Consider the following 20,472-nt stretch of genomic DNA (forward strand, 5'->3'; position numbering starts at 1 on the left):
ATAGCCAGCTGGGAATCAGGTAATTTTGAATTATCAATATGAATTTTATTATCCTGTAACATAACGCTGAGGGATGCCATCTTTGCCAGAATGACCTCATTCAATGGTAATTGGATTTGTCAAAGCCTCCTTCAATTTAAAACAAGCTTTTTCTGCACACAATACAAACTTGGGTTTCTTTTCCTCTTACTGAATTCACTAAAGGATCTACATGCTCTATTCCTTTGTATCCAATGAAAACACTCTGATTTAAACCAACTCTCATTACAAAGGAAAAATCCAACTGGATGCCAAGCATGAATTTTAAATTTATTTTAGTTCTACTACTAAAACTAGCAAAGTAAGTTTATTTATAGAGGTTGACTTGACTGCCTTCAGATTAGATAAATGACTACAGCAGAATCAGAGATTCCTTCTAGTACTCCAGCAAACTAAAAGTTTATTTTGGTTCCCTTAATCCATGCTCCCATATTGAACTACTTTGTGTAACTTTAGCTTTGTCTTTGGATCAAGTCGGGTAAGAGCCTGCGGTACAGGCTCTTAGGAGCTAGTGTGACAAACCAGACGTAGAGCATAGGCAGGCTTTACACTAGCTCCAAAGGCAAAGATTTCAGCCTGATTATAGAAAAATTGGAGATCCCAGTAATTCACTTCAGCATAGAGAGCTAGCTGACAAGTCTGGACCACCCCACAAAACAGTGAAAAATTTGCAAGGCTAGAAAGATAATTCTTCAGCACTGCCACACTACAGTGGTTACAAGTAAGCAAAGAGTACAAGGACATAGCTTTTTCCCCCTAAAACACAACAAGATAGGCAAAGGCACAGTAAGTTGTTTGACAGCAAAAACACACGTGTAGCGATTTTGGGGTGTGTTTTCTCAGCATGTAGTGTCTGTGACGCTAGGGTTTCCTAAACCAGAGTTAGTATAATTGTTTTTAATGGCTCTCAGTAGACGTCTTCTCTGTCTTTGTAATTCTTTAAAACTCACGTAAACTGTTTAATATGTCACATTAGTCTACAATATTTTAATTTTATGTTTTGTGAAAAGCACCTGCTTTATTTGATGTCTGTAGGTGTTACACTGGAAGAGGCAATAAACATCCTCCTCCTGCCAGGTAGAATTTTAACATTAAGTAACATTGTCTTATTTCCTCATACGTACACTTCCAATGCCCTGAGCTTCTTGACCCTAACAATCCACCAGTCCAATGGCTGTGGTCACATCTCAGCTGACAGCTATTTGATACCCTGCTTAGAAGGGTGTGATATCCACACTTGATTAATTCCAGAATAAAGAACACACATAAAAAAGTCTTTTCACTCTTAAAATGTCAGACAAGAAGGATAACATTTACAACACCAATGTCTGCATTTTAATAAGACAAACAGCATGCATGTCCTCTCAGATTTTTGTTTCTTTAAACCAAATTCTTTAAGGTATCTCTTCTCAGAAGCTTCCACTATGTTCCATGCATGAACATACTTCCCAGGAGCACTTAAAATAAAGTGGAACTTCTAACAGAAATGAGCCTATCCTGAGTTTCCTATAGTTCTGTTGAAACAAGCTATACTGTCTGTGAATTTATTGATAGACTTTCATTGCACAGCAAGCACAGGGGCATTAATTACTCCAGGGAAATCTAAAACTTGAGTGCTTGTAAGTCAGGCACTCTAACATTAATTTATATGGCTGCAGTTATAAGTCCTCTTCTGTAAAACTCATACAGAAACAAATGCACACACACATTTTCATTTTATAGATATTGGCCAAAGAGAAAGGGATGAGATAAAGAAAAATGAGATAAGGAAAATATTTAAAAGACTGATCTGGAAAGTTCTAGAAGGAATGAAAGAAGAGCTGAAAATACTGCTGATAAACATTTGAGAAATTGAGCTAAGAGTGCAGCCTCTTGGTATGTGGCAGGATTGGTACTACCTCCCACTGAACTTCTGGAATAGTGATTAAGTAAAACACAAGACTGTGCACATTAGTGAACATATAAATGCTCATGCATGCATAATATTATAAATACACATTTTTATCATAGCCTTAATGACTGGATGGAACAGAATAGCTGAAGAGAATCATGCTAAACATACACAAAATTAGAGAAACAAAATATTAAGAGGAGAGAATAACTGAAATATTGCTTACAATTTATGTTTCTAGTCTGCAGCTGAATACAATAATTGAAAACTAAGTTTCTCCACATTATCAGGCATTTCTAACTCTTGCAAAGACAGCAGAAACTTTTTTTCACATTATTGTGTGTTGAAAAACATGGAGAGTTTCTAGCGTCAGCCTTCAACACTTTTTACATGCGGAATACCCACTGAAGCAACTAACTGAATAGGTTGCCTCCTGTTCTGGGAGTTGGAAATGAGGCAGTAAAGCTGCTACCTGCAGCTCAGACTCAAGACCACAGATACTCACAGGAGCACACACACTTTGTTTTAAAATCCTAACACTGATTTATTTGCACCTCATCTGTAACAGAAATTTGTTAAAAGCAGGCTAAACTTGCCACAGTAATACTATCATATTTAATTTATGCAGCTCATGTATCTCATAGGATCCATTTAGCACCCTAAGCCTTTAAGAAAATGTTATAAATATTTGAAGTTTCCTTCTGGAAAAGTTATGAATAGTTTTCAAATTTCCAATTTAAAAAACAAACAAAAAAAAGAACAGAATAGATTCACAAAAAATGCAGTTACTGGCTTTCTTTTTGAAATTCTGCTAACAATGTTATCTGCTCTGTGACTATTCTCCAATGTCATTCAGCCTTTCAGAAACACACACAAAAGACAACACACCATTTACAAGCGTAAAACTGGTGGATAATATTGGCTGCAACATGTTGGCTGTAATGCTGCTTCTCACATAATAAGGAATGACTGCTCACACAAATCATCATATTTTAATGTCTCAAATATTTAAGTCATATTACAGTCAGATGTTTTTTTTCAGTTCATGCCAAAGATGCCAGTTTTTTTTTTCATATAATCTCTTCATTAGGAAAAAAAAATGGAAATTTAGATGGACTTCTAGAGAAAAAAGAAAGCAAAGCTGAAAAATATGACCTACTCCCCCATCCCACCCCTAAATCTTGAAGGAAGTTAGTTTTCAATGGGAAAGGTGGGAAGTCTTTGTTTTTAACATTCTGTTTCTGTCAGCTCTGGTACTGAATTTCCCATTTCTTTTTTGTGCCACAGCCGTTAGAATGAATCCCTGTAGGTGAAGGCTCCCAGAGCAGGAGACTCCATTATTCAGAGGCTTGTGCTAGACCGTGAGACAAAAACCCGTGTTTCTGTGACAAAGACAATATAGCCAACTGCCCTCATCACTAAAAAACAGGAAGCAGACATTTTTAACTCAAAAAATGAGAAATTGCTCAGATATACCAGAAACATTGATTACACAAATGCATTGTTTAAACTAATTGACAGTACTGTGGATAAAAATGTTGTGTGTTTTTTTCAACTACTGAACATATTTTTAAAGTGTTTTGTTTTGTTGTTGTTGCTTTTTCCTTTAAGACAGCAGAAAAGTTCAATGCCAGCAGAAGCTGCAAATATACTTTCATAGAATAGTTTGGGTTAGAAGGGACCTTACAGATCATCTAATTCCACTCCCCTACCATGGGCAGGGATACCTTGCCCTAGACCAGGCTGCCCAGTGCCCCATCCAACCTGGCCTTGAACACCTCCAGGGATGGGACATCCACAGCTTTCCTGGGCAACCCCTGTGCCTCGCCACACTCTTGAGTGAAGAATTTCTTCCTTGTATCTAATCTAAATGTACCCTCTTTCAGTTTAAATCTATTACCCATTGTCCTATCGCTACATGTCCTTGTAAAGAGTTCCTCTCCAGCAGGCCCCCTTTAGGTACTAGAAAGCTGCTTTAAGGTCTACCTGTAGCCTTTTCTTCTCCAGCTCCCTCAGCCTGCCTTCATGGGGAGGTGCTCCAGCCCTCTGATCATCCTTGTGGCCCTCCTCTGGACTTGTTCTAATTTGTCCATGCCCTTCTTGTGCTGGGGGTCTCAGAGCTGAACACAGTGCTCCAGTGGGGTCTCACAAGAGCAGGGGACATGCATCTCCCTCGACCTAATGGCCATATTTCTATACAGCCCAAAATACAGTTGACTTTTATGCAATACTATAGATAATTTTATCTGTCTGGCATTTAGTACTGATTTTATGTTTCTACTTTATTCGTAAACTTAATGGGTGCAAATTTTCAGTAGCACAAAAACTTTCTTACATTTTTTAGAGAAACATAGCTCTCCATCTTCAGCTGGGGATATAAACAGAGGCAATACAAACAACTAAACCAACAACGATCTGCATTACAAGTCAGATCTTCCAGACTGGAGAATTATCTGAAATTGGTGTTTACCTTACAAGTAAACAAACTCTAGGCTGTACCTTTCAGTACAGCCAAACCACTAAGATTCCCACATCATTAGGAACTTCATGATGATAGCATCAACAGTATGGTTTCCAAATCATTAAAGATGAGCCAGTCATATAAATACTTACAATATTCCTACATGCCTTGAACAACTGAAGTAATATTTACATTACAGTTCATTGATATAAAAAACAAAGCAAAAAATCCACACCTTTCAAACACTAATTCTACCAGAATCTCTCTATAAGTAGATTTATAAATAGTACATAAGTCACTCACATCTACACACATCTGGTCTTTGCCCTTTCAAGTAAACGCTTTGCTGTCCTAAATCAATCTGAGAAGACAAGCAAGTAAAACAGCAAAAATGATGGCAAACATCTCCAGTCACTGTCCAATATACTGAACTATGTTTTACCATGGTATAAATAGAAATGATGTAGACCAACTTGCATCACTTTCTGTAACATTATTCACGGTAATCTCTCTTCTACAACATTTCCATGCTTACTGCATTTACAATATGGGAACTAAATTACTGATAGCTATCATCATTTCTCTACTACATATGAAGCATGTTCACTGTATTTTACTGTGATTTATGATGTTACTACACACCGGTTCAGAAACAGTAGGTAGCAAAAGTCAATCATTCTGCAATTGTTTCTGTTGCCTCGAAGTATGAAGAAAAATACCATAGACAGAATACACAGAAAATGCTAGTCCTTTATTATTAATCATCGGGGTGTTTTTTTTATTACTGGAAATTAAATTTTAACAGCTGGCAATGTAATTATAGTTGAACTATACATTTTAAATTCATAGTTATAACAATACATTTTAAATTCATAGTTATAACAATATATTAATACATACTTAGTAATCATAAAGATCATTTACAAATGTAAGAGTAAATATAAGTTTCAAATGCTTTGCATTTTCACTGTCAGGTTTAGGCTTCTGAAGCCCAAGACACTGCTTTATATATTTCATCTTTAGGTACCTTTATTCTTTCTGAGAGATAAAAGTTTAAAGGTACAGTACGGATGTCAGTAAGGGTAACATCTACCTTGCTTAAAATACACTAATTGTTATTTTGTATTAATAAACTTGGACAACAGCATAATTTTCCATAGATCTTGGAATTTCATGTGCTATGACCTTGTATCATAAGCTGAAGACAATTAGAACAGGAAAGAAAGAAACCTGAAATTGTGCACTTACTTATTCAAAGTGAGGTCAAGGATGAATTTGGAGCCAAAGGCCTCAATCTGGAAACTTGCCTGGGACAGATGTACAGCCTGTAAACATGAACACATAACAGTATTAAAAATATATAAAATATATTTTTATTAAAAATATAAAGTTATTAAAATAATCACTGCAACAAGTATTTTTAAGAAACAACTGCAAAAAGCAAAGTTATGGAAAAAAATGCTTATTTTCATGAATTGCATCACTAAAACTTTTGCCCTTGCACCAAATTCACATTCAAAAGGATTTGCCTTTTTAGACAGTACAGGAAAAAAGAGAAGTACCTGAAATAGTACCTGAAAAGAGTACTTTCAAATATACACACCCATTCCTCACAAAAACAAACAAAAATGTAGCTTCATATAAATGTCTGTATTTTGCCATAGCCAGATGGCTATGTAACAAAATAATAAGTAACAGAGTACACTGTTCATTTAATTATGTTATTGCATTCATTCACTTTAAAAGGCCTGAAATAATTAAAGCATTTGTGATACAAAGCTGCAAGTAAGAAAATCAGAGCAAAGCTTGTATTACATGTTATGAAAGACTTCTTTCAAAGTAATCCCTTCACAATTAAAGGCTTTATATTTGGCATTGTAACCAAGCCAACGTATAGAAGACTGATGCTGCTCAACATAAAAAAAAATAAATAAATAAAGTTAGCTAGTCTCATATAGGCAGTTAACTTGAAGGACATTCATTTTTTCTCAAATATATTAATCACGTACTTTATTCTTTTCTATACTGTTGTAAATGAAAGCAAAGACATTTAAAACGTGTTCAGCTGTTTTCCAGAAAAAAAAGAAAAAAAAGAGATAGTCCAAGAGTTTATTTTTGTGAAGACAGTGTTTCATCAGGGTAGAAGAGGTCAGATTATCATTAACATGCTTTATGAAGTGCTTTAGAACTGATACTACCAGTGATCCCAAACACTCTACTTACAGAAGTTGCACAAAACAATAATATCAAAAGTGACTATATTCCTTTTCCAGAGTTAGCTTAGAAAAAAATATATACTCTTGTTCTTTTCAGTTTGATCCTGGTGCAGCGTTTCTTTCACCTCCCCTAACAGACTTAGTATGACTTGAAATACCTTTTTTATTTTTTTTCCCCAAACACTTTTTAGGACAGTAGCAGTATCAAGACTAAACAATTACCTGTAAGTAACAGATACCAAGTAATTTGTTTACCTAAGTATCTTTTCTGGTTTTGTCACTACTATTGTTCTGACAGCCAATTACAAACCAAGTAACTAAACGAAACTCTTGAATATATTTCCTTCCAGAAAGATTAACCAATGTTTCAACATACTTCACTGATTAAGGATGCTGAAGCATCAAGAATTGACATTATCACCTAAAAAAATAAAACACATTTCAAAAGTACTCATGGCATGTTGGTAATAATGTCTTCAGCTCCTGAAACATGAAAATCCTTAAACTTCAGCACAAGACATCACAGATACCAAAAATTGCATGTACATAAAAGAAACTACATAACCTAAAGATTGGGAACTCTTATCAAGGGCTACGAAATCCAAACAATGAGTTCTGGTTCCCAAAAGACCTTGGCCCAGCAACTGGAGGCTAGGAGACCAGTCTAGGAAGTAGCACTCCATGAATGTTACACCCATACATCCATCCCTGCCTAGGCATCTGCTACTGATTGTTCTTAGGGACAGCTAGGTGGATGTCCAGTCTGATCTGCTATAGCTTTTCTTTGGTCCAATCAAGCCCATTTGGTGACACGTGTATAATATCCTTTCTTGTCATTTCTAAACCATCAAATATTTTTTTATGTTTCCAAAATTTAAAGTTACTTAAAGGAACTTGTATTCTCAGTTTATAGTAATACCAGAAAAAGATCATCCTGTAGTATGAGATGTAATAATAATGTTATTTCTGAAAACAATTGCTTCTGTATAAAAACACACCCTTGCTATCTATTACTGTATGTCACTTACAATAGATGTAGTTTCTTACATATAAGCAATTACTGAAAAGCAACTGACGGTAATTTGCTACTCTGCCGTAGGGCACGTCCTCCACCAAACTCAGCTCAAATCATTGGTTATAAAAAGAACACGAGATTTTAAATCCTTGCTGTTTAGCAAAAACACTGTTTTGAATTCAGGTGAACATGATACTCTACTGCTGCAGTGAAATAGAGACCTTGTTAATCCAGTTTAATAATGTATACCCACCCATGAAAGCCATAAGCCTAAAATCAGATAAAAATAATGAAACTAAAATGTTTCATCCTGAAACTGACATTTTTTCCTGTAACAAGTTAGCAGAAAGCCACCAGTGAGTTGTCACCAGGTGTTTTAGCTATTACTATTGCCATGTATCATCATGATGGCAAGAAATATTTCAAAAAATTATCAATGGAATTCTGCTACACATCCTGATCATTTCACAGTATTCTCTTATCAGCTACCTTGTAATGCAATGACTAAAAGTATAATCTGAAATATGGGCTTCTTCTGACTTACACAGAAACATAAATTCAAACAAGAATATAAAGTAGATTAGTATACACTTTGAAGAATATACAGACTAGATATTACGCCATGTGTACTCATATGAAAGATACTACTCATCACCTTTCTGTACCACTTCCATACACGCAGCTGCGCACACCTGCATGAGCATTCTTTACTTATGTATGCAGGAGACCAAGTACCTTTGTACATGTTTATTATATAAAAACCTCTGCAGAGGTTCCTGCTTTGACAGCTGTGGGCTGCTCCAACTGCAAAGCAGCAAAATTACATGAAGTTTTTCTGCAGCAAAGACTTACTAATCAAGTATAGCAGAGCAAGTTAAGGAAGGGCGTGAATCTTTAAACATCTTCCTGCACTCAAATCCAAATTTAAAAAAAAAAGACAAACACTGTTCTTCACTGTTCCAGATGCTAGGATTACTAGTGTTGCCACTAGTAATATATAAAAACATATTCGATATAGTATCAAAAGACAAAGCACACAAAATCATCAATTTGCAAGTACTGTAAATGGAAGCCGCACCATAGAAAATTCAGAAAAAAAAAATGCAAATGTCAGCTGAAATACTACAAGGACTCTCCAACAGTCTATTAAACTCATAGACATAATCTACATGAAGTTCATTCACTAATTTGATCAGTTTTCATTACACGAGGAATAAAAGTGAAGACTTATCCTAAAATAGGAAAAGGGAATAAAATTAATGCATAGGACTTCTCTCCGTATTTCATTAAGACCTCACATGATCACTCAGAGGTTATTAACCACACATAATCTTTCATCTTTCACAAAACAGGCCTGCTTTTTCTTCAATACCACCTCTTTTACTATGTTCTTTTCATTTCATCTTAAGAATGCTTTCCCTCTCAATTTGAGCATGCTACATACTAAAGTTGCATAAGAAGCTCTGAGACCCACTAGTCTTCAAAACCTTTAAAACAAGGTAACATAGAATTAAGCCTGGCAGGAATATCATCGTAATTTGAGCGACGAACAGCTAAGCTGAACAGAACCACAAGTGGAGTGTTCACCCCAAGGAAAATAGCACAAAATGAACTTGGGGGGGAAGGAAGGTATAACTGTCTTGTCTTTGCAGTCAAAACTACTATAACACATTTATTTCAGTTGTTAGGGTCTTAAAAACCCTTTCCTTCTGAAAATTACACTAACAGCTTAGAATTATTAAGACAAAATACATTGCTTCCTTATGAATTATGAGAACTTACAATTTCCAGTAATTTAAGAAGTTAGAAGCTGCCCAGCAGATACAGCTTTCCTTCATAAGTGTATCATTCAAGCTATTTTCCACTCAAAATTTGGTATGATTGCCCTGAGTTGTTTTTCTCTACCAATTCCATTTTTGTGAGATCATATCCGATGTTGTGAGATTTCTCCCTCTGCTGGCCACCATAAGGGTTTGCTCCTGGCATTCTGTGACAAATCATGACCCATGTAGTCTTCCCAATGGGTCCTAGCAATCTGGTACATGCAGACTATGAAAACGTATGAAAGCAGTCCTCTGGTTCAATTAAGAGCTTATCAAAAGGCTACATCCATCTGCAAAAGTTGACAAAGGAGTAGAATGCAGATAGCTCTTCAGCAAGTTTCAGGATTCTTGCAAGCTTCTTTAGCGGATTATTATAAGCAGGTGCTCATTTATTTTATTTTATTTTGAGCATTTCACACTAAAAATAACTTCAGAAGAAATCAAAGAAAACAGCTAACTTTAACTATGAGGAAACTGAGGTGCATAGATTTTAGTGTCTTCAAGTACCAAGTATCCAAAATATATTTTAGAGCATAAAGAGAAAAGAGTTTATACACTAGAACTCTGTCTGCCTTGGAGAGACACCATTTCACACAGTCAAAACTATGCTGAATGTTCATTCTTGTTAACACCAGGAAAAATCTTGGAAGACCAAGAAGGAATGAGAGAGGTTCTACCCACGGTTTAGATCACATATGCCCTCTTATAATGGTATTTCACCAAATTCAAAAGTAGAAAGTGGATAAAGAAGATCAGCATTAAAAAAAAAAATAAAATAAAAATTAAATTTTGGATTCTCCAGTGTACTGTTTTATTCTCCAGCCCTTCAATTCTCCATATGTAAAGAAGGTTGCAGATCCTTACTTTTAGGAAGAGGCTTTTAAAGAAAAACAAATTTTATTTCAATCATTCTCATATTTTTATAGCTTTCCTTCTTTCTTCACGTGCATACATAACTTCTTGTACCACTCTGCTCTCCATAGTGATTCAGCATTTCTGAGGCATTCAAGCCTAATCCCACAAACTATCCACATGGTTTATATTCTTCTGGCCACAATAATGAGGTGCCACTGAAAGGGGGTCCACTGAATAATATACATAGTTAGGGAGTATATCCACATCATGTGCCTATAAATGAGACCATTAAGGTTGATAAGAAAATTCATCTTAAAGGATGTATGGTTCCAAAAATATTAGTATTTTAATTCCACTTCTGCCCAATGTATATAAGGTCATCAAATTTGTCTTTACGTTTTCCCCCCACGTGCAAACAATGAATCCTAAATATAGATTTATTTCTTTACCCAGCTACAAAGGTATTTCTGCTATTTCCTTTCATTAGCAGTGTGGGAGGCAGCAAAATCTCACATCAGGATTTACTACAATATAGCATTTATTTCAATCCTGGGAAAGGATAAAAGCAAGTACTAAGAAGTCCATCCCCTATTCACGTCTGTCCTCTTCCCCCAAATCATCAATTCCCCCGCCATGCACATTTTTCACAAGCCAATTGCTTTGTATTTTCTTTGAGGGTTGTCTTCCTTTGTAATCAGGGAAATAAAACTCTGCCTAGGATGTAAGAGGTGATTAGAGTGAATGTTCAACAGAACAAAATAAACAAAATATTGATTAGCATCTTATTATTGGTGAAACAGATGGAAGAGCAAAGACTTCATTGCAAAGAAAGACATGAGCTGGGGGCAGAGAGGTGAAGGGGAAGCCCCTTGTGGTGCTCTGAGAGCAGAAGATAAAACAAAAACAAAAAAAAAATCCAGGCAAGGAATATAAACAACCCTCTCCTTCAATTAAATGGATCAAAGCAATGTAAGTTTCATGCCAGAAGAATGAAGTCAACATAATGTCAGTTTCCATGAAGACCCAACTTTAAGAACCCTTCTCTGGGAAAACTGCAGTGTTAGCAATGCCTAGGCTTAAAATGGACACTGAGTGGAAAGATCCACTTTATACAAGGCTCAGCACCATGCATACTCAGGGAAATCAATACCAATTCTGTCAGCACTGATTTCTGCAGAGCTTTACCCCAACAGGTAGAGAGATATGGTAGGACGCAGGAAGGATAGGCAACGGCAGCAATGTTCTTGTGGAAATGCTGGGCAAGTTAAGAGACTGGCAGGCATTCCCCTCTGTGGATTTCCAAGAAAATCCTCACATATAAACATGGAAAAAGCACTGTTCCCAAAACCAGGTCTCCAACCATTAGTAAATCGCTTTCTTCCCGTATCGCTCTCCAAAGAAGTGACAAAGAAAATCCCCAGTGTACAAGTTTATTGAAAAGAATGGTCTTGCTTCACAGGCAACTCCCCAGGGGTCAGGGGATAAGTCTATACTTTCCTCCAAAGAAAGGAAATACTAACACCATTATAGTGAACAGCTTTAGGAGAGAAGATACAATTTCAAAGAACTTACGCTTTTCCCATTTTTCTAATGTTTGTATAAACAGCACATTCTCTCAGCATGAGCAATGAGAGGGTAAGGAAGGAAAGAAGGTTGTTTTGTTTTATGTATCACTGATGTTGCTTATTCCTTCCTAAATAACATCTGAGACCTTTTCAACTGCTCTGCAAGCCAAAAGCATGCATGCTTCAAAAAGGTTAGGGTGCTATTTCTGAAGGTAGTACTCTTTTAAGTAACTTCATTTTCCAACAATGGGACAGCTTTTCTGTTCCATCCATAGCAGACTGGTATATTTAGATGTACCCAAAGGCACATCTGAATAAGTTAGAAAGCAATCTTTCTTCTCATTAAAATATTGAAACTATACAACAACAGCTTATTTCAAAGACTATACAGTAACTCCATGTTAATTTCACATAATCAATATCAACAAAAGCATACATGATGCATAATAAATCCTCTTCTGAGGATTTCAAAAGAAATGTAATTTTCTTCGTAAGAGTTTCCCTATAGTTAAGTCTTTCCGTAATATCTTACACATTTATCTGCTTTGCTGTCTCTCTTTTCTACCATGGCAGCCTCTTCCTATACAAATCTTCTTTACCTTCACTTTGCTTTTTTTTTTTTTTTTAAACCTGCTGTAAGAAATTATTTTTTAAAACATAAATTTATAAAAATATAATGGAATAATTTTAGGGGGCACCTCTTAAGTAACATAGGTTAGAAAAGGTTTACCTCTTCAACAAGTTATCACACAAAACCAAAATCATTTAGTCCATACAATTTCAGAAAATATGTTTTGCTATTTATTATCTGTATCTGTACAAAATAAAACACTAGCTCTCCCCCCTCAAAAACAAACAAACAAACAGCAATGGGTATTCAGATTTTGACACAAACTGTTAACACTTTACAGTGGTCTTCACCGGCCATACAATGGCAGAAAATCAATACTGCATTTATTAGGTAGTGCATGATGCACTCAATGTCAAGTAACTCATGCTTTAAGATCAGGATTCTAAAGAAAATCCCTATACAAACATTTCTCCAGAATGGAGTTATTTTGGAAGAAGTATTTTGCTGATGATAGTATAACGTAAGTCAAGCCACTGGAATATACACTGGTAAGACAAGCCAGCCTTGCATAAATCCCATTCATTTTTATCTACAGCTCAGGTTCTGAACCATTCTGAAATCTAAAATAACTTTTTAATTAAAACAAGGGAAATGGCATTCCTGTTTAATTACATATCCTATTTTAATGCCTAAAAATGGTGGTGAGGACCAACATTAAGTCTTGAAAATCTGCAAAATTCAAACACAGTTGCACATCACTTTTTTTTTTTTTCCCTGAATTCTGCAGATAAGGCTCTTTTTATCCTACCTTATTGTGTTTCTGCTGGTGCCTTGCCCTAGTATCCAGGATGTGGTAAGGGGTTTCAGAGTCCTTGTTGATGTAATAGATTAGTCTTGAAGGCAGTGTAATTTCTTTCTGGATTGCACTGCTGTAGCTGTTATTTTTACTGCTGCTGCTTTTATTGTGTTGAAATGTACTCTCTTCATCTGCCAGGACTCCCTCTATACTGCCTGCTGTTTCATTCCAATGCAGGTCTGAGAAAGAAAGATATGCCAGCCATAAATTATACGGCAGAATATGTTTATTTCCATAAAAAAGCAACATACTTAGCTTGCAGTATTCTAATATTTCATTAATAACTCAAGCAAACAAAAAGACAGCTTATTCACGGAGAGAGATCTGATTCATTTTTCACACACAAAATGGTTTCAGAAATAACATTACTTATTTAAGCGCATGTATATTTTCACATACAGTCATGGATTATAAATATTTTAATGCCTTTCAATCACCAAGAGGAAAAAACCTTAATGGATATGTAGTTAGCTAGCAAAGAAAGATGTAGGGGATAAGTTCTCTTCCCTCTCAGGAGACGTATACGCACAGAAAAAAATACATATACATACACACACGCCTGTAGAAACGCTAAGGATACTTCCTATATTCCCAAGACAAACTGAATTGCAACTTCATGCACTCTGAATGCTAATCCATTCTCTTTACATAATGGGAAGTTTCCTACTCTTAACTTTGACAAGAGCCCTTTTCTTCAGTGGCACCTTGTCAGTTGAAATCCTGCATCCTTCCTCGTTAAAATGTCGAAACGCGCCCAACCAACGTGCAATGTAAAATTGACAGCAACGATTCGCAAAACGACAATATCCAGCATTCCACGTTATCATTATCGCTCAAAAGTGAATAAGCGAAACGCACACACAAAATCCGGCCCCAAACAAGTTAGCTTCCCAGCCAGACGCGCACCCCGCGGCACACCAAGCCCACCTATGCTCGCCTGCTTTTTGTCGCATACCTCACCGGCCTGTTTCTCCTCACGCCACCCTCCACCTAAACCACTGCAGCACCAGCCCCAGAAGAGCGGAGGCAGGGAAATCTGACATTTTTCTTTCTTTTTTTTTTTTTTTTTTTTTTTTTTTTTTTTTTTTTTAAATAAGCAAGCGAAGGAAACCTTATCCGAGCCCCGGGCTTCCAGACGCCGGAGCGGGCACGTACACAAAGCTGGAAGGGGCGGAGGAAGAAAGGGCTCGGCGGCAGCGCGCTTCACAGGGGCTCAGTGGCCGGGGGAGAGGCAGGGGGGTCGGTAGGGGCGCGGGGGGGCCGCAGACAGACACACGGACGGACAGACGCCCCGCCATACCCACCGGCGGCGGCCGGGGGGCACGAGGAGCCGCGGAGCAGCAGCAGGAGCAGCAGCAGCCGGACGAGGCGGCCGAGGAGCGGCAGGAGCGCGGGGCGGCAGGCGGCGGCAGGGAGGCGGCGGCCGCAGCAGCGGAGCTGCCGCGGGGCGATGCTGCCGGGCGGCTTCATGGCTCATAGCGCCCCGGGGGGCGGCCGGCCGGGGCGGGGCGGGGGGCAGCGCGGAGCTCCGGCCCCCGGCGGGCAGCGCCTGAGGGGCTGAGGGGAGGGGGGGGGGGGCAGAGGCGGCTCCCGCCCGTCTGGCTCCTCGCGCCGCCGTTACGGGCAGCCGTTACCCGTTACCTCAGCGCGAGGGCGGGCGGCGCGCGCGCACCTTCGCCGCTTCTCCCCCCCTCTCCCATACCCGCCCTTTCCCCCACGCGCGCGCGCCGCCAACCGCCAAGCCCAGGGCGGGCGCACGCGCGCCGCGCGGTCGCTGTCCGTTGTGCTGCTGCCCCCCCCGCCCCGGGAGCCACCGCCATGAGGCAGAAATAACGGCGCCGACACGCCCAGGGCGCTGCTGCGTGCGCGCCCCGCGGCTTCAGGAGGCTGGAGGAAAGCTAAGCTGCGTGTTCAGCCTCGCTGTTGATTTCTCCTCAAAGCAGTTTAGAGACCGAGCTCTTAGCACGCGTTTTGCCCACAGACTTCTCCAATGGCCCAGAATAGATGCGTTTTATTTTGGTGCAGGTCTCCCTGCTGAGGAAACAAAGATGTTTCTCTTTTTTTTGCCTGGCTGTTCCTTTGTATTTCTGTCATTCCTTCAAAGCAGAGCCATCTGAGTACCACACCGCTTTACAAAAAGACAAGCTTTCTCTGCTTCACCTAATTTTTCTTTAGAGCCCAGCCAGCACTAACCGTGGCTTTGTATCACTAAATTAATTATCATTATTGCTAGTTTAGAAAGAATAAGCAGTTTGACAAATCATCGATTGCTATGCAGATGAGTTTATAGCAGTATTTTGTTTGTTTGTTTGTTTTAGAAAATCGTTCTGCATCTGCACATGCTGCTTACCTCACGCTGGTCAGCCAGGTGCTACTTTTGGAAGCTCAGAATCCAGGCACGTAATGGCGGAGAGCAGCAAGCCACGGGATGACCTGGGGTGAGAAATGACAGGAAACTCCTTAGGGTTTCTGCTGGCTGGGCCTAGGGAGAAACCTATACCCATTTTCTGTATAAAATTGGCATTCCTCAACGCCCATTTTCCCCAGACACTTTTCATGCAGTCCATCTAGCCCAGATATTCATCGTTAAATATCACTGGAACCTTTCAACCAACAGCAGCTCCTCATTTATCCCCATAAACATGTAAACATACCAAAGGACCAGTTATGTCAGTGTACCTAGATCCAAAATAAGTACAGTCGAAACATATCTTAGAATCGAAGAGTAGGCCATACAGTTAAAAATTTAAATCCAGAAACTAACTTTAACCGCAAGACAACAAAAAAACATAAGTCTAACAACAGCGAATGCTATTCTTCAAACTATCATTTCTTATTTTTACTATCCAAATTCAGTGGTGAAAATGGGGTGAAAAAGCAACGATTACCTCTTCCTACAAAGGTCCGTTACCACAAATACTTTCTAGAGCCCTTTTGACTCAAGCAGAAGTCTGCAGCAGAAGCAATCACGTAGCACCATTTCAAGCAGGCATGCTCAGTCTCCCAGGTGCTGATCATGATGTAGCTCAAGCTGCATTTTATAAAACTTAAAAAGCTTCAGGTGGGCATGTTCAGTTCAGGAGCATAATCAGCTCCAGATGAAATACTCCACTAAGTGCCTCCACAGGTGCCTTTTTTATTTAACCTGCTTTCATCTTTGAAAGACCTTATGAAGTAATCTCAAATAGATTGCACTGCAAATGTCCAAAAGCAAAATATCAAAAGCATGGATTATCGTGGTAACATCTGTTTCCAATGAAATAAATTGGAACCTCTGAGTCAGCGACATGCAGAAAAATGCTGATAGCCAGTGCTTCTGAGAAAAATGTGTATTACGCAAGGTACACACATACTTGCAATCTGGGTGATAAATAAATCTTACATCACAGCTGCAGACTGTTGTCCAGAGCTTTTATATTAATTGCTTTTTTATCAGGATGGGGGTCAGGGAACGTGTGGAATGAAACTGTGTAATGTTGCAATTCAAATCATAAGGCTTCAGATGCAAAACTGCTGATAGTAGTCTTGGCTATTTGTACTTGTCAGCTAGTCTGGAAATATCAGTCTAGGCTCTGTTACCTCAGTGGTAAAAGACACAGCTTTTCAACGCAATCTAATCTCTTTTTCCAGCATCTCCTGAAATAAAAGAAAAAAAAAAAAAAGTAAAGTGTCACTGTATCGCTTGACTTGGAAAAGTCTCTATATAGAATATGTTTTTAATGAACTTGCTCCTTACCCAAGGCATAAATAATATTGGTCTTCCTGACTGAGTATTCCAGGAGTGTGTCTTACTGGGATATGAAGAAAATTTCTGGATTTCAACATCAGTGAAACAACCTACTTTCAAATATGTAACACTTATTTCAAGAATCCTGTTAGGTCCTGTAACAAAGGGGTCTGCGGAGTATTCCTGGATATTGCTCACAGACACAAACTATTTCCTGGTTTAATAGAAACAGAAATATTTCTCTTGTAGATGGAATATGAAGGAGAGAAGTTCAGGAGATACAAACATAGATGACTGATTTATCAAGCAGTAAGCCTTAGCCAGTGTTCTCACACCATTCTTGCAATCAAGTTAATGATAGCGATGATCATTACAGAAGAGGAAACTGGAATCTCAAATATTCAGCTCAATGGGGAGCTTCCAAGCAAAGAAGAACTTCAGAAGTTACTTCTGTAATAGCAATGATACCAACCAGCAGTTTAAGACTGTCCTTGGGTGACTGAAGGGTATAGCACCACAGGATGCAGGCAGTACAAGCAGCAGAATAGAAGCAGCCATTGCTGAACTGTGCCATCAGGCGAGTGCAGTTCTCAGGTGTGGTTATGTCTTACTTGTACGTGCCTGCAGCACTACCAGGCGCAGCCACAGGCTGCACAAAAACTGGACAACGTGATAGATCTGTGAAAGAGATTTCCTTTTGATTGGCAGGAGCACATAAATCAGCCAGTGCTGTAAACGATACAACAAATATAAGAGTCCTGAGCAGGAGGGGTACCAAGCACACTGCAGGCCTAAAAAGCAATATTTACACATGGGCACTGAGTAACAGTAGAACCTCATGGCTGACAAATAACTAATCCACACAAACCTCTAATGTGCACGCAAAAGAAGGCAGTAGCCAGTCTCTGTTTCCCAGCATGGGACTAACAGCTAAGACAAAGCTGTGCTGAAACTTCATGCAGCTCATGTTTCATTACTTTCATAAAATACACTACAGCACATATAAAAATATCGTGTGCAGTGTAAGTATGAATAATTTATATTTAGAAGAAACCTGGTAATTACAATGAACAATGCAATGCATTAGTATAACCTTTTTTAAAATCGTACATTTGAATACTCACTGATTCTCAGTGTTCAGCTATTCTCAAATAGCTCCTCAGTCATTAGTGTGAAAGAATATTTCTGTAATAATGGCTGTTATTTTTTTTCCTTTTACATATAATGTAACCATCTCTTGCTACACACCCCACCACCTAACTGCTCTGCAGCAACCCAGCATTTGGTCAGAAAAAAAATACATTCCACTTTTACTGTTCCACTTAGTTTCATTAAATAAATTCAGCAACCCTGCAAAACAGCATAAGAGGTTCAGGAAATGGAGTACTTGCTCTAGATTCTTCTGAAGCAAGCATCGGTTTCCAAGTTGTAGATCTAGCAGAACACGGTTTCTGCTGTTCTTCACTTTGCCATCTTCTTTATTTCAACCACAGACTCTTCAGAGGAAGAGCTTTCTCCTGTTGGTCAGTAGTTCAACAGAGCCCTAAATCCAGCTTTACCCTGTGTGCTATTGGGCACAATACTATCTTAGATTAATATTATAAAATATAGTACAGTTGAAATGCCACTTTTTCATTCCCAGTGTCACTCATTTACCAAGCTATGCATGCTTAGCATTACTGCTAGCTATTCCTCTCACCAGTGCTACTACACAAATGAAATCTTTTATGAGTACCATATATGTTCCAGCACTACAGGTTAGAATATACATGGTAGTTAGGATATACTTTCCATCCCCTTCCCTTCAATATTGTGAAATATTAATGGTAAGGTCAAATGAAGTAAAATGATAAATAGAATATAACTTAGCAATATGTGGCAAGGAAGAGAGAAGAACACAACTGTGCCACTAATAACAAGTGAGTCAGATGTTTTATTAAGTACAGTTCAATTTGTATTCAGGTGAAATGTAGCATCAGTAAGCTACTTTTGATTGCAGTAAAGATTTATTTTGAATAAACCACACCAGACTAATTTCAGACTGCACTCGCTGTGTACTCTTGTGTAATTACCTGTGCATTCATAACCAAAGGATTTTACAAGCTGTTCAGTAGGATTCCTCAGCAATTTTGAAACTACTGCATGTAAGTCACTGAATGCAAGATACTGCAATGAGGTATTTTTGCCACCAGTGGAAACATTCAAATTCTAAAGGCTTCAATTATTCACCACATTGACCAATTTGTTAATAAGAAACAGAGCAGCAGCAGAAACACATTGGTCAATGAGGCTATCTAGAACACACTTGTCATCTATTCCAATACAGATAAACTTAGCAAGTAAAACATATGCTGCCAGCAGAAAAAGTGCTGCTCTTTTAATAAGCAAGCAGTTCAGCAGTTCTAACTGTGGCTGTGACATCAGGCCCGCTCCCTGCTAGTTCCTTTCACTCTTGCGCATTAACATGAAAAACAGTGTCAGGGAAAAAGGACAGGGTGTTAGGCGAAATCTTACTTAAATGCGTACTTTTATTTATACTTTCTTAAAACTAAATAAATACAGTTCACACCCCAAGGACTTGCTACAGCTGATCAAATACTTCCAAACGGTAGGTTGTGAAAAAGCCAGACTGCAGCTGCTCCAGTGTGACTTTGCAAAGGAGAGGGAAGGTATCATTGCTTTCCTTGACCCACATACGCATGCACATGGGAGAAAAGGACTGCAAGGGACCTCCTAAGGCATCCTGTCCAGCCCCCAGCTACCACTAACAATTCCTCTCATACATTGCATTTAAAAGTAATTGGGGGTTTTGCCCTTTCCAATACCACTGGAAAGCTGCTCCAGAAGCTCACTGTTTGAATCACTACGTAAATCCTCCTACTTCCCAGCCTAAATTTATTCATGCTTAACAGAAATCTGTTTGTTCTTGTGCCAGGGCTACCAGTAACAGCTCATTCCCCCTGCTGGTAGAAATGACCAGGCTGTCGATGCTTACAGCATCTAAACCCTAGAAGAGATGGGTGAAAATATGAAACTGTAGATGAAAACATTAAGGATGTTATCTCCAGCAGAGAGATGCCCAGAATAGCAAGGACTGCATTAGCTTGAGAAGCAGAAGGAATATGGCCACACCAATATAATGCATGCTTGAACTACTAAAGCTCACTGAAAACAGGCACTAGTTACTGGGAAGCTGTCTCTCTGGATATGGACATGCAGCATTTAGAAAGGTACAATAACTGATTTTCTCATGTTCCCGCCCAAAAATCTAAAAAACACTTTCTCCAGTATTTGCAGGTGCTGTGGCTGCTGCTCAGGTAACACACTTTTACAGACTGGATTTCTGTGTGCATTCAGCAGTGACCAGTTCTGATGCTGCAGCCATCAGTGCTGTAATCCTGTGTTATGAGAGGTAGGTAAAAATGCTGAGGAACAGCTGTGTTAGTCAGGAGA

General features: G+C 38.7%; 1 protein-coding gene across 6 annotated transcripts in view; it reads right to left on the reverse strand.

Annotated features, from left to right (window-relative positions):
• ADAM23 (ADAM metallopeptidase domain 23) overlaps positions 1-14,832 on the reverse strand; it is a 73,543-nt gene extending 58,711 nt beyond the window's left edge. For all 6 annotated transcript variants that reach the window (XM_082763438.1, XM_082763436.1, XM_082763440.1 and 3 more), the window contains exons 1-3: positions 14,597-14,832; positions 13,245-13,471; positions 5,640-5,716 (exon numbers count right to left, since the gene is read on the reverse strand). In XM_082763438.1, coding sequence (XP_082619564.1) covers positions 5,640-5,716; positions 13,245-13,471; positions 14,597-14,762 — 470 coding nt within the window. In that variant the 5' untranslated portion in view covers positions 14,763-14,832. The remainder of the gene's footprint in view (positions 1-5,639; positions 5,717-13,244; positions 13,472-14,596) is intronic.
• Positions 14,833-20,472: the final 5,640 nt, after the last annotated feature.

Source organism: Aythya marila, assembly GCF_965140915.1.
Source record: "Aythya marila genome assembly, chromosome: 6".
NCBI lineage: Eukaryota > Metazoa > Chordata > Aves > Anseriformes > Anatidae > Aythya > Aythya marila.